The following is a 15,800-nucleotide window of genomic DNA, read 5'->3' on the forward strand; positions in this document are numbered from 1 at the left end:
CCCCCCCCTCTGGCCCCCTGCCTTTGTCCGTTCCGGGCCACTGGAGCTCCAGGCCTCACCTGTGTGCACAACCTCCTCCTGTCCGGTCGTCCCGTTACAGTGTCCCAGCCTAATTTGCATATTACCTCTTTATATATTAAGATAACCAAATGTTTGTGCCCTTGACCAACATCTCACCATTTCTCTCACACCCTAGTCCTGGCAACCATTGTCCTACTCTCTGATGTTATGCCTAAAAAGTCATCACCATGTGCAAGGTCACTTAGATTCCACATAGAAGTGAGATAATACAGTATTTGCCTTCTTGTACCTATCTTATTTCACTTAGCATAATGTCCTCCGATTTCATCCATTTGTTCCAAATGATAGGATTTGCTTCTTTTTTATGGGTGAATTATATTCCATTATATATATCCCACATTTTCTCTATCCTTTCATCTGTCGATGGACTTAAGTTGTTTCCATATCTTGGCTATTGTGAATGTGCTGCAATGAACAGGGGAGTGCAGATGTCTCTTCAAGATACTGATTCATTTCCTTTATATATATACACTGAGTGGTCAGATTATTATGATCTCTGAACGCATAATAATCTGGCCACTCAGTGTATATTCTATATAATAAAAGGGTAATATGCAAATTGTCCCCTCGACCAGGAGTTGGACCAGCAGGCAGTCTGGCCAACTGCCCATGTCCCCTCCCCCTGGCCAGGTTGGCCGGACCCCACCCATGCATGAATTCATGCACCGGGCCTCTAATATATATATATATATATATATATATATATATATATATATATATATACACACACACACACACACACATATATACACATACACACACACACACATACATACACATACACACACACACACACACACACACACACACTGAGGCCACTCAGTATATATATATACATATTAAGGCCACTCTATATGTATAATGGCCATAACATATATATATATATATATATATATATATATATATATATATATATATAATGCGTTCAGAGATCATAAAAATCTGGCCACTCAGTATATATATATATATATATATTTATTTATATCCAGAAGCAGCATCATATGAGAGTTCTTTTTTTAATTTTTGAGGAAGCTTCATACCATTTTTTAGAAAGGTTGTGCCAATTTACATTTCCACCAACACTGTATAATGCACACTATTTGTGTGTGGTATAATAAAAGGGTCCAATTACTTCTTTTGGATGTGAACATCTGGTTTTCCCAATATTATTTTTTGAAGAGACTATTTTTTCCCAATAGAGTATTCTTGGTGCCCTTGTCAAAGATTAGTTGACCGTGATATACAGGGATTTATTTCTGGGCTCCCAGTTATGTTTCATTGTTTTATGTGTCTGTATCATACTGTTTTGATTACTATAGCTTTGTAATATAGTTTGATATCAGGAAGTGTGATGCCTCCAGATTTGTTCTTCTTTCTCAAAATTGCTTTGGCAGATATTTCCAGATGCACTCCTAAATACTTTATTTTACATCCCTTAAGAATAAGGACATTTACTTTCACAAACATGACACAATCATCACACCTAAAAAATTAACAATAATTATACAATATCATCTAACATACTATGTACTTTCAAATGACCATAATTGTCCCCCAAATGTGTTTTATAGTTTTCTTTTTCAATCCAGGGGGCAATCAAAGTTTATAAATTATCCTTGGTTATGACTTTTTTTGTAGGATTGACAGATTTAGAAAATAAAAAAATGGATGCTCAATTAATTTGAGCATCAGATAAGCAATGAATCATCTTTCAGTATAATATACCCTATGCTTATACGTAAAGATGATTTGTTGTTCGTTTGAAATTCAACCGAGTGTCCTGTATTTTATCTGAAACCTTACTTTTAGGAAAGTTCAGACCAGTGTTATCATAGAGTAACTCAAATTCTAGGTTTGTTTGTTTTCTTACAATTTGATTCTGGTAAACATTTTCTTACAAATATATTTCACAGGTGATGTTGCACTTTTCTTATGGCATCACATTAGGAGGCTCATATCTAGCAATCACATCAATGAAGCCAATCTCTCTAGTGAAAAGCATCTTCTTCCTTTGGAATTAGTAATTTGTGGCGTGGTCTTCTGAGACCGGATAAGTATCCTATTCCCAATAACCTTCTGTGCAATGATCTTAACATTCATTAGTGATTATTTCCTGAATCAATATTACACTGTAAATTGCAAAATGATTTTTCTAATTTTATTATTCTGTCTACATTTGTTATTAGTGGGCCTTCATCTGTAAAGAAGATCTTTCTTTGATGCTTTCTCTTCTCTTATAGTATCACTAAACACTCATGAATTTTAAAAAATCCAATTAAGAATAATCCATTCCTGCCATTATTCTTTTTGTTTTCCAACTATTTCATTTTGGCCAATGGACGTCGCCTTCAAGTCTGCTCTTTGGTCCCTTGGATATGACCCCATTTTGTTTTTGAGTGCTTCCTTGGATTCTATCATTAAAGAGATTTTCCAGGCTCATTTTTTACTCATTTTGTTCATGGACAGGAATCAGCCATTTCCCCAGAGACTGTGACAGCTATCAGTTTACTGCTGTCCTGCTCAGAATCCATTGTGTCTGCCCCGCGTTGCAACACTGGAGTTGGACTTTGCAAACTTGCTTCCTTTGCCAGATGGCACCCGGCAAGCTTTGACAGTAGAGGGCGCTGGAGGGACACCGCGGGGAAACAGGCTTGGGGCTGGTGAGCGTCCTCTCTTCTAGCTCCTTCTATGGAGCAGCTGCCGGTGAGGTGAGGTGATGTGTAGGCAGAACACTCAGCGGTGCTCACTCTCTGGCTCGTTTTGCTGGCACCTGGCAGGCAGTTTCCTGCTCCGCAGGCAAGGCCCACGGTTTCCTGCTTGCCAGCCTCAGTCTACTGGCACTCCTGTGGGAAGTGACCTGTTTGCCAACTTCAACCCACCAGCTATGGACCAGCTCCCACTCAGGATAACAGCAAACTTCTCTGCCATCCTCTGGGCTGCAGCTACACCCTCGCTAGTGAAGTCTAAGTCTTAGCTTTGGGGAGGGGCCCCTCTTTCCAAATTGTTCCTTATGTGGGTACTCTCAGTCCAACAATATTTTTAAGGTTCTCTTTTTTCTTTCTTCTTTTAAAAAAATATATTTTATTGATTTTAGAGAGGAAGGGAGAGGGAGAGAGAGATAAAAACATCAATGAGAGAGAGAATCAGTGATCGGCTGCCTCCTGCACGCCCCGCACTGGGGATCGAGCCCGCAACCCAGGAATGTGCCCTTGGTTGGAATCGAACCTGAGACCCTTCAGTCCGCAGGCAGATGCTCCATCCATTGAGCCAAACCAGCTAGGGCTAAGGTTCTCTTTTATCTCCTCTGGTTAACGTGCTGTTTGTTACTAATTCTTTACGTTAAATTTTCCTTATTCAGATTGCTGGTTTGTGTCCCCTCTTCTAAGTGAAGCCCGACTGAGAGTGTACAGGGCGTGGTCCTTGAATGGTACCACCACTCAAACATACAATTTCTGGATGAACTCGGTCATGCCTTTGGACTTGAGCACAGTGCTGAGCCACTTGCCAATGGGAAACGGGATGCTTGTATTTTCTGGCATGCAGGGAAAAGACAGCTAATAAAGCGGTTACCTGTGGTTGTGATGAGGTGCCAACTGAAGCAAGTACATGGGGAACCCAAAGGGTCACTGCTCTTGACTGATGATGGCTACAAGGATGGTGTTGTCTTCTCTGTTCAGGCTACTATAACACAAATACCAAAAGACGGGGTGCCTTATAAATAAGAAATATTTACTTCTCATAGTTCAAGGCATCAGTAGATTAGGCGTCTGGTGAGGGCCTACTCTTTGGTTCATAGATGGCCCTCTTCTTACTGTGTCCTCCCATGGTGGAAGGGGCGAGGGAACTCTAGGGGCCTCTCTTATAAGGACATTAATCCTAATCACTCTCCAAATACCCTCACATTGGGCGTTAGACTTTAACATATGAATTTTAGTCTTTAGCAGGTGATATGGTTGAGTCTCCTTGTAGAAAACTTTCCCCACACCCTGATTAACTCCCTCATGTATTTTTTAAAATATTTTTTATAGTTTCTTTGGAGATTACTTAGATGTATGGTGTGAGCTATGGATCCAATTTTATCTTTTTCTGAGTGGATGTCCAGTCACTCAGCATCATTTATTTAAAAGTCCATCTTCTCCCACGTGATCTTAAATACCATCCAGCAATTTCCACAGGCACTTGGGTCTATTTCTGAACTGATATTCTCGTTACTGTCTCTATTCACTTGCCAGTAACACAGTATTTTTTAATTAGAGATGCTTTATAGTCTGATTTAATATTTCTTAAGGCTAGTCCTTCCTTATTGCTTGTATTTTTCAAAAATTTCCTTTATATTATTGTATGTTTATTTTCCCACATGAGCTTTAGAATTAGCTTGTATAGCTCTAGGTAAAACTTTTATTTTCATTGGAATCACATTACATTTATACACTGAGTGGCCAGATTATTATGACCTCTGAATGCATAATAATCTGGCCACTCAGTGTATATCCTGTATAATAAAGGGCTAATATGCAAATTGTCCCGTCGACCAGGAGTTCAACCAGCAGGCAGGCCAGCCAACCGTCCATGTCCCCTCCCCTTGGCCAGGCTGGCCTGGACCCCACCCATGCACAAATTCATGCACCTGGCCTCTAATATATATACTATATATACACTGAGTGGCCAGATTATTATGCGTTCAGAGATCATAATAATCTGGCCACTCAGTGTATATTACTTGGGGAGAATTGCCATCTTTATGATGTTGAATTGTTCTATATGAGAAAAGCACAGGAGTTTTTCACACATTTTCTAATATAATTTTTGGCACATTTTCTGTTAAGTATTTTATCTTTTTTGATTTCTATATTAAATGACATCATAACTTTTAAATGGTTATTGCTTGTATTTTTTGTGTATATGTTTTTAGGTAACTTTCATATTACACTACCCTATAGACCTTGTTACTTGTTATTTTTAGTACTGATTCTTTGTTTTCTAGGTATAGTATTATATAATCTACATAATATAATTTAATTCTTTCTCAGTTCTTATACATGTAAATAGTTATGATTTGTCTTGTCCTGGAGTTTAATGGGAATTCCTTTAAAGTTTCTCCATTAAATATAATGCTGGTTTACAAGCTGAGATATAAAATATTTCATCATGCTAAGGAAGTATCCTTTAAAGTTCATTCTATTTTTATGAACTTAAGAATACTCACCTCTGTTGTGTTTGTGCCTCTGCTACCAGGAAGACATGCCCTGGGTAGTTGCTAGTCCCAGTTAGAGAGACACATGAAGCAGACCTGAATCCATCCTGCAGTCTAAAGCTTAGCCACCCCTGCTACCCACAGACTAATGAGTGGTTAAAAGAAAAATAGTTGATGTTATAATCCACTGAGATATTGGGAATGTTTGTTACTCATTTTCACAGTAATAGCTGACTTACACAAAGTCCTTTTTAATAATCTGTAGATCTAATCAAAGGACATCTTTCTCCTTAATCTAACTATATGGTGTATTACAGGAATAAATTTACTAATATTAAAGCATCATTGTCTAAGAATACTTCTCCCACCTTGATTATTAAGTATTTTCTAAAAATATATACATTTTTATTGATTTCAGAGAGGAATGGAGAGTGAGAGAGAGAGATAGAAACATCAATAATGAGAGAGAATAATGTGCCCTTGACTGGAATTGAACACAGGACCCTTCAGTCCTCAGACCATACTCTATCCACTGAGTCAAACCAGCTAGGGCTATTATGCATTATTTACATTTGATTTTAGATTCTGTTTGCTGGCATTTTATTCAAGACTTTAAAAAAATATGTTTTTATTGATTTGAGAGAGAGAGAGAAGAAAGGGAGAGGGAGAGAGGGAAACATGGATGGGCTGCATCCTGTACATCAATTACTGGGAATTGAGCCAGAAACCTGGGGATTTTCCCTGACCGAGAGTTGAATCATGCCTACCTGGTTCATGGGTTGATGCTCAACCACTGTGCCAACCAGCTAGGCTACTCAAAACTCATTTATTGCTAGTCATGAGTGAGAATGCTTCATAGTTTTTTTTGTGTGTGTTTGCAATATTTACCAGGTTTTGGTGTCACAGTTTCATGAAGATCACTTGACAGTTTTCCTTCTCTGCTACAATTTAAATGGTATTGGGATTATCTGGTCATTGAAAGTTTACTAGAATTCCCCTGTAAAATCATTTGGGTCTAGTTTTTATACTTATTTTTTTAATCATATTTTATCTTTCCTCTGCAGAAATATATCTATGCTTTCCTCTACAGAAATATATCTAGCAAGGTCAATTTTGGTAAATTGTATTTTCCTAGAAAATAATCCAATTCATTTAGATTTTTCATTTGTTTTGTGCAAAGTAGTCTCTTTCAATTTTTATTTTTATTGTATTGAAAGAATATTTTTTATTGATTTTAGAGAGGAAGGGAAAGGGAGAGAGAGAGAGAGAGAGATAGGAACATCAATGATGAGAGAGAATTATTGATTGGCTGCCTCCTGCATGCCCCACATTGGGGATTGAGCCCATAACCTAAGTGTATGCCCTGACCTGGAATTGAACTGTGACCTCCTGGTTCATAGGTTGACACTCAACCACTGAGCCATGCCGGCCGGGCTCAATTTTTAAAATTTCCTGTTTCATTGGTTATCTCCTTGTTTTTATACTTGTGATTTCTGCCTTTCTCCTTTTATTGGATTAGCTAGTGGCTTATCTATTTTGTTGACTTCTTTTTTTTTTTTTAAAGAATCAGTATTTTGATTTATTAATTTCTACTTTTTTTTCTGTTCTCTACCTCATCCCTTTTGTTTTCAACTTTATTTTTCTTTTCTTATATGTTTGCTTTGCTTCACTGGCTTTTTCTGCTTTTTAAGATGGAGCTTAATGTATTTTATTTTTATTCTTTTTGTTGTTGTTGCTGCTGCTGCAAGAATTAAGGCTATGGATTTTCTGTGATCACTCTATTAATTTTATGGTTTCATTATGATTCTTATTTTTTAAGAAATTTACACAATTAAAATTCACCCTTTTTGTCCTGAGAGTTGTTTAACAGAAAAATTTTAAAGTTCCAAATGGAATTTCTAGTTTTAGAAAGAGCAGAGGGTAAAACAGGGACATAAAGATGCTTGCTCCACTTTAGGTTTGCAAAACTTTTCATTTTGAATGAAATTGATAAATTTGATTTTTACCTGAAACTGCATTAAAAGTTTTTCCATTGCAAGGCACTATTTATTTTCTATGAGTGATCAGAATAGCTATGGAACCTACCCAAGTTTCCAACCAAGGACACAAAAACAATAGATTTACTGAGCAAATTAATGGAGTGATGAGAAACAATAAAATTCATGTGTGATTGCATCTAGGAATTTTGTTAGCTTTTATTTTATTTATTTATTTTTATTTATTTATTTATTTTAAAAAATCTTTATTGTTGAAAGTATTACATATGTCCCCTCTTTTTCCCCCATTGACCCTCTCCAGCCCTTCTCTTCCCCCACAACCCCAGTAGGCTTTTGTTAGCTTTTATATCAGCTTTATAAAAATTTAAAAAATTCTGCTTTCACTCAGTGGAAGCAGCTTAAAGAGCCCTGCCTGGTTGGAAGATTTCTGGCTGAATATCCATCCCTACTTGACACCTGTTTCCTTGGGTAGGAACTTAGCTCAATCCAGAACCTGTACAGTTGATGCAGCAGTTCCTAGATTGCTCCCTACCAAGTCCAGCACGTTCGTTAAAATGGTTACATCTGTTAGTTGTTGAGCAACTGTGGGAAACCAAATACAGGGAGAGCAATTGACATCACCAAACTCTCACTACATTCGAGATAAAAGATTTATTCATGTAAACAAAAATAATCACAACAAAATGTACACTAATTTGAAAAACAAACAATTATAGTGACTAAATTTTATATTCTCTTATAATTGTGTAAAAGTATTTTGTTTACTTCTGCAAAAAGCATGTTGTTTGCTTCTACATAAATTTCTATTTGTAAAAGAATAGCAAACATTAAAATACAGTGTTAATTTGCATTACTTATATGGAGAGAACATAGACTAAACCCTGAAGCTTTTAGTTTACAAAGTTGTTACATGAAGCCACACACTAAACTATTGATTAAAAACATTATCTATTTCCAGATTCACATACATATACATTCACCACCTAAGCTGAGAAATAAGCATTTCATACTGTCTCCCACCTCGTTATAAGGTATTTTTCCCTTTTAACTAAAACCAGAAAATTGTATTTTTCTTTTTTTAATTGACCTCAGATGATGCACTTTCTAATTCATGAGAAATGCGAAATTTGAGATGTTTATCTTGTTCCTCACTCTGAGGATCTGAGGCCAGTTTGTCTTCATGGCTATGCAATTCTCGGCTGTGGAACTCATGGCTGACTCTGGAATTTTCCTGACTATCAATCCCATCAGAATGCTCATTGCTCGCATCCATTGCCTTCAGCTTATATTCTTTGGCAAGCTCCTGGCTGTGGATTTCCACACTGTGGTCATCCAGATGACGTGTTTCCTGGCTGTCCTTCCCACGGCTGTCCCAATCAGAAGCCACGGGCAGGCCCTGGGCAACAAGGATGGCCCTGTGTGCATCATCCATCTCATCGCTTTCCATGTGTGACGTAAGGTCTTCCTCTGTAGCATCAGGATACTGAATCACAGCACAAATGGAAGAAGAATGAAATGACAGCCAGGAAAAGGCACATTGTAATTCTTTCCTGCTCTCAAACTTTTAGGCCAATTTATACTGAAAATTGTCTAAATTTGGCTGAAGTAAAAAAAAATAAAATAAAATACTAGCATGTTACTTTATATTTCACCAAGCCCTTTCATGTGTTATCTCCTTTGATGTAATAGGTACATCAATGATATATGTGATGAAACCTATGAGGTAGGTCTCCTTATCTCTGTTTTACGTAAAGGAAACGTGAATTGAAAGTTAAAAAGTAAAGTGAGGGGTGGCTATGTTATCAAATCCAGATCTTTTGACTATAGGTTCAGTGTAATTTGCAACTCTACCATTCCTCTTAGGTATTTAACTTCAAAATGTGACCATTGTATTGTACAAGTAATTGCTGTTTTTCAAAGTCTCCTTTTAATCTAAAAAAAAAAAAAAGTGAATAGGATAAATGCTTTACCACCAGAATTTGGGGAAAAATAGCATTGTGATTGAGAGACAAAATTAGAGAGAAATTATGTGGACTTAAATATATTTAAAAAAAACCACTAACGGGAAAAGGTCTCATATTCAATGGTCATAAAGTAATAATAATAATAGTAATAATGCTGAATGAATAAATGCATGAATGAATAAGTGAATATGCAGACTCTGGTTCATAGAATTGGGCTCCAATCATAACCATCCAATATGTCTGTTAAAGGGCTTACCTGGACTCCAGATCTGTGTAACTTCTTAGATTTTAACCTCAGTCCATAGGCCACACTATCACCTCGGCCATCATTTGTGTCTATTGTGGGGACAGCGGGAGTGGCAAAAGGGGTTCCAGGAAAGTCAGTGGGAAAATCAGTGACCAGTTCGTCAGATTCATCAGAATGGTGAGACTCGTCAGAAGTGTCAGGGTCATCAGTATGATCATCGTCATCTGAGTCATTTGAGTCGATGGAGTCTTGGCTATCCACATGATCTTCGTCATCATCATCATCCACATCATCTGTGTGGTCCTGGCTTTCATTGGACTTACTTGGGAGAGTCTAAAAACCAAGATGGCCAGAAAAATTAGTGTAAGTGTTTTAATTTTCCCTTAGCCTTTACAGTGCATTAGTCTTTTACTGTCTTTCTTTTATTTAGTTTCAGTATCTCTGCATCCACAACCATGCCCTCAATGGCTTTTAAGAGCTAAAGTGAGCACCTTCCAATTTCTTTTTTAACAAGGATAAATGGAATCATAATTAAAGTATTTTTCTTGATTTCCCATAAAAATTATTTTTCTAGATATTTTCAAGTAAGATATATGAGTATAATATTTATATTGATAATGTTTTTTCTGGTTCACATTAGACATTTAATAGGCCAAATTTAATAATGCATAAATACAGATACATAATTTTTTGTGAGATTATTTTTTGTATTAAAAATGAAAATTCTCAGGATATCAGAACATCATCATGCAGCAAAACCTAAAATTACCTCCTTATTATCATGGATCATCAAAAAGTGACTGTTACGCATGTGTATAAAGTGCAGCTTAGATCTGTCAATTGAATTAGCCAGTTAATGTCTATTAAATTCCAACTAGCAAATATACTAGGTCATTTATCTAACTTAGCTTGCTAGGAAATCTTAGTATATTCAAACAGAATCTTAAGGAAAACAAACATTTCTTTGCTTAGCAAATATATTACTAGTCCTAATAAAAAGTCCTCATTAACAGCCCTAATAATAGTTACCAAAAAAACCATTATGTTAGGAACAGAAATATTCCTAGAGGCAAAATCTTGGGTTTATAGGTATTTATTAGATGTGTGTCAGACATTAGATAAGACATCTATAAAATACCTTAAATCAATTGCAAGAGGCTTAGTATTTCAAATAACAGACATTAGTAAACATTTCCTGCCACACTAAACTTATCAGAAAAAATCTGGTATTTCTGGCATTTAGTAAATACATATTTTACTGGAAAATTTGTTCACAGAATTTTGTTAGAATCAAACTCAGGTAATGTCATTAGGATAAAGAGTGGCTTCTTTGTCTCTCCAAGGCATGGTGGGCCTCTGATTCAAAGTGGGAACTCACCTCTTGTTTGAAGTCATCAGTTTCTTCAGAGGATACAGTATTCTGAAGAAGGAAAGACATATCAGTGTATAGCATACATGCTTAACCTTTTTATTCAAAAGTTAGCCCTTTCCATCCAAAGCAGGTGTTATTTTTCAGCTTTGTTGGTGAATGACTTAAAGGGGAAAAAGTCAACATGTCACATTAGTTGGTGCCCTAAGCTTGCATTTGCTAACAGGCATGAGGACCTACTTAACCAGCCCAGTGGTCTGGTTGGTGGCTATATCTGTTTTGTTGCTGTTCTTTAATTGCAAGACATACAATTTTTTAAAATAATTAAATTTAAAAATACCTGTGGTGCTAGGAGATTCTGCTTCTGAGATGGGTCAGGCTTTAGCCATGTGGCTACAGCATCTGGGTGTTTGTTGTAAAGCTACAAAAAAAAAGTTGCATATTTGTCATTATTTTTAAAAAGAAACATAAAGATCTCTAAGTGATACACTTAAAAAACAACTATACTTCATCAATACTGATAGATAAGAGTAATATGCATGTATATTTTCAACCAGAGCCTTAGATACCCCTTTTCTAACTTATTTTTTCTTGCAGATTCATTTAATAAACTCTTACAAAGCACTTACTGTGGGCCAGGTACCCTTCCAAAGTGATTTACATGTTTTCATTCATTTAATCCTCTCAACCCCCTATGAGATAGGTATTATCCCTATTTCCATGTTGCAGATCAGGAGAAACTAAGCCACAGTGAAGTTAAGAGTCAAGGTTCAAATCCATCACACTGGCTCTCCACGCTGATCTTAACACTCTGCTCTCCTGTCCTATGTTTTCTAGCTGAAATTTCCTCTCAGATAAAGTACAACTAAAACAGGTGCCCTTAATGAGCATAGGAGATCTTCAAGGTCTCCTCTACTAGGTGGCTATTTAAATTGAATTAAAATTCAGTGAAAATTTCAGTTTCTCGGTTGCACTAGTTACATTTTAAATGTTTAATAGCCTCACGAGTCTAGTGGCTATCTTAGTGGACGGTGAGGAAAAAAATATTAACATCATCTCACCAAAGTTCTATTGCTCTAGGGTGCCAAAGACATGAATGGAATGTCCTCTGCTTTTCAGCCCCGTTATTTATTTGGACAATGTTGATGATATGCTAGTACAGAGGAGGGAAATTGCTCTGAATGCATGTCATCTGATGGGCTGTATTGCTCATGGAAGTCAATGAGAACGAGAACCCTGAGGGTTCCATAGAGCTCTTTCTGCAGCCACCAAGGTGGTTGGGGGTTTGGGGGGGAGAAGAGAAGGGAGGAAACCAGTCATCACATTGCACTTCTCCATGGCTGGCTGTAGCCAGAGCAGCTTCAGGTTGGGCTTCTATGAAAGCTTTGCTTTAAAAAGGTACGAAAAACTACTGGTCTAGATGAGTTCAAAGTTTCCCTCTTTCTTAAAAAAATATATTTATGTAAGTATTATATAGAAATATGTTATACTATATATTTTACAAATATGTCTATTTCCTGATGATACATGTAATACATGTTTAGGGAGAATGTATTTATAGGTTAAATTTATAATTTATAAAAGTAATATGAAGAAAATAAAACCAAGCAAAATAGACTAAAATCTACCCAGTGATCATAACGCTTACAGATAACCAGTATTCATCTTCAGAGGTGTCTCCTTATAGACTTCCCATATGTCCGACTAGGTCTCATGTCTAGGATTCTAGTAGGTTGAACTCTTCACTCATCTCCTAAATGTCATTTAATAACTTATACTGCCATGGCTTCATATGTCATATATATTTTTTATTAAAAAGACATTATTTTTGTGCTTCAAATAGTGTGACCTCTCTCTTCTCTGAAAATGTTAATTTTTCTGGCTTATTGTTGTAATTCAAACAATACTTGTGTTCTTAAATCACTTGGAAAACAGACACACCTACGCACACATACTTGCACACTCAACCACATGCAACAATACCTCTCTTAGTATCTTCATTAAGCAATCTAATTACAGTGACTCCAGGAAACTCTATATTGGCCTTTATTCTGCTAGTCTGAATTGAACCCTGTGTCTTTTTGTCCAGGCTCCTCGGGACAATGCCCATTTGTTGTTTGCCTGGCACAGTTTCACCTATTGTGGAGGGGCAGGTACCTGTATGGCGCTGGTCAAATAATTATAATAAAGAGTTTGATTTGGTCTTATGTTTGGTTAGAGAACTGTGATCTAAAGTCAGCTGACAAGCCTAATAGATACAAATAGCATAATAGACTTTCTTTTTATAATGGGCTTCTTGGCAAATATCTTAGAACATACTGTGAATATTGCAGTTATGTAAACTGTCTAATACATGAGGCGCATTTTTAATTAAGCCTTCCACTAAGTAAAAACAAGGCTGGGATTTTCTACTTCTAGAACAGTATGTTGAATGTGGAAAAAAAAGTCATGCAACTTCAGAGAACTAATTTTACACAAGTAATAATGGCATAGAACACTATTTTAGTATACAAAAAATCTAGTTCAGTGTGTGGAACACATATTTGTTAAAAATTATACTGGGATTGGCACTAGCCTAAGTTGACAGGCAGCCAATTACTTATAAATTAAAAGTCTTGGCTCTGATAATAAGTAAAATTGCAACAGATACGTTTGTAGTGCTTCTTGAAACAGCTGCATAAATAATTTAATTCTATTCTAAATCTAAAAGATGCTTACCTGCCTTTCTTCAGAGCTGCCAGAATCAGCATGTTTAACCTTTGAAACAGAAAAGATGAAGAAAGATTACAACGTGAATGTGTGCCCAGCACCTGGGGGCATCCATTTAACTGATTTTGAGAAATTTTCCTTAAGATTCAGCAGTACTCACTGGAAAGGCATAAGTGATGGCTAAGAAGCAGAAGAAAATCACTGCAGTTCTCATGGTGGTGATTTTTCCTGCAAAATATTTTGTAATGAATATTTGACCTCTTCACAGGTTAAAAATGTGATACCTTATTATTCTACCATATTACAAAATAATCACAAATAAAATACATTTTCTGTAGAATATTTTCTACTTCCTAGAGGAATTTTTTCTTTTTAATATTATGGTCCTTTTGATTTAATATTTGTAATGCTACCTCTATTCTCTCTTTCCCTATTGGGCAAGGGAGAGAGGAAGTTTACAAGTCTATATTTATTCAACTTTTAAATTTAGAGTTCCAGAGATCACACCATTAGTTCCTGACATTGCCAGCTATCTAAACCTAAACACAGACTAACAGTAATTTAATTAAAATAATTAGTGTGAGACTTTTACTTTTCAGAGAAGAAAAACACAAAGAGCAATAAAATAAAACTATGAAAGAAATTTGCTTTCTCCATTTTTTCAGCATGCATTTCAAGTGTGATTTTTAACTTAAATTATTAAAAAGGTGCTACTTCGGTGCAACAAAGCTATTTCTAAAATTAGTTATTCTAGAAAATAAGTTATTCTAGAAATTTGAAACAAGAAAGGAAACATTGAAAACAATCAACAGCTTTGTTATTTGCAGTAAGTCTGCATAATGTCATACAAGTTTTTGGTGAAAATTTTAATAGGTAAATACAGAGAAGTAAAAAATATTCAGAAATTTTTTTCCCCTTGAAAATAGTATAAGTCAAATAATTAAAAACAGCATTCTCATGAGCTTACATTAGCACTGAAGATCCTTTTCCTTTGAAATGCCTCCACAACCATCTATCCGTTTAAAATGATATGGGTATAATCATCCCACAGGGGCATAGAATTGTACCTTTTTCTTTTTTTTTCTAATTGGAAGAGATAGTATCATTTCTTTTGAGGACTGAGTAGAAGGATTTTTAGGTTTTATATTGACTGGCTTTCAAAATAGCTGGTCTGTAGGAGATCTGCTATGTAGCTAGCAGGCTTATTCAAAAGACTAAAACAATTTAAACATGATAAACAGCATTACAGTGATGCTCTTTTCCTTACAACTTGACCTTCCCCATGAACGGAACTGAACGTATAGGACAGCAGCAGCAGGATAGCACACTGCAGGCTTACCTTGGTCCGCTGCTGGCTGAGAAGGCTGCCACTGGTCTGAGAGGAGAGTCCAGATGGTGCTGCACTCCTTGTCTCCTCCTCTTGCTGCTGACAGCCAGGACCTCCCAGTATTTAAATGCTGCTCCAGACACATCCCCCCGCCCCCAACACAGAGAGGCGGAGAGATGTGTCATGAGGTTTTTTGCCACTGCCCAACCCACTTGCTCCCACACTTCCCCCTCTGGTTTTGTGGTACACACACACACACACACACACACACACACACACACACACACACACACACACTCCAGAGTTAAAACATTACTTCTCTACAATATCATTAACTGGCATTTTCATTTATGGGAATGACATTCAGCATCCTGAAAGGGCACCTTGGAGTCCCATTAAAAAAGGGGGGAAATGACTAGTTCTTACAAAGACTTTATAATTTCTGAATTAGAAGAAAAACTGTTAATATAAAACCAGTCCCAAATAAAATTAAATAGAATGGGGTTTATTTCAGTTTTAAAAAGAGATTAAGGTAATACGTGCAACTAAATTTGCCCCGCCATTGTTATTTATTTAAGAGCTGCAAGGCTGTTGTTCAGGTGTACAAAGGTCTCAGATATCCTCCCTCCATCCTTTAGTCTGGCTTGGTTTTGTGATGTCAAGTATGAAGCAGCTTGTTATTTAGACAAATGGCATTAGAGACATGAAAGTCCATGTTCGTGCCCATGAAGTTGGACTTACAATGACCTTACAAGGACGTGGATTTTTGTTGCACAGTTTGAATTGATTAGAGGTGATTAATCTGATAACTTGTTACATAAAAGAGAGGTAATTTGCTTTAGATGCTACAGAATAAAGTGGTTTCCGAGAGCAGGGTGATTGCTTGAGAGTGCTGCTTTGGGAGCCAGACAG

The 15,800-nt window shown here is 36.5% G+C and overlaps 1 protein-coding gene across 2 annotated transcripts; it reads right to left on the reverse strand.

Annotated features, from left to right (window-relative positions):
• Nucleotides 1-7,908: 7,908 nt before the first annotated feature.
• Nucleotides 7,909-14,954, reverse strand: SPP1 (secreted phosphoprotein 1). 2 transcript variants are annotated; one of them, XM_054723243.1, is made up of 7 exons: nucleotides 14,901-14,954; nucleotides 13,722-13,789; nucleotides 13,571-13,609; nucleotides 11,193-11,273; nucleotides 10,862-10,903; nucleotides 9,493-9,816; nucleotides 7,909-8,755 (listed from the first exon to the last, which is right to left on the reverse strand). In XM_054723243.1, the coding sequence occupies exons 2-7, from the start codon at nucleotides 13,773-13,775 to the stop codon at nucleotides 8,351-8,353; spliced, it is 945 nt and encodes a 314-aa protein (XP_054579218.1). In that variant the 5' UTR covers nucleotides 13,776-13,789; nucleotides 14,901-14,954; the 3' UTR covers nucleotides 7,909-8,350. The 2 variants fall into 2 exon arrangements, with proteins under 2 accessions (XP_054579218.1, XP_054579224.1); XM_054723249.1 differs by lacking the exon at nucleotides 10,862-10,903.
• Between the last annotated feature and the right edge of the window lie 846 nt (nucleotides 14,955-15,800).

This window comes from Eptesicus fuscus, chromosome 2, assembly GCF_027574615.1.
Source record: "Eptesicus fuscus isolate TK198812 chromosome 2, DD_ASM_mEF_20220401, whole genome shotgun sequence".
Taxonomy (NCBI): Eukaryota; Metazoa; Chordata; class Mammalia; order Chiroptera; family Vespertilionidae; genus Eptesicus; species Eptesicus fuscus.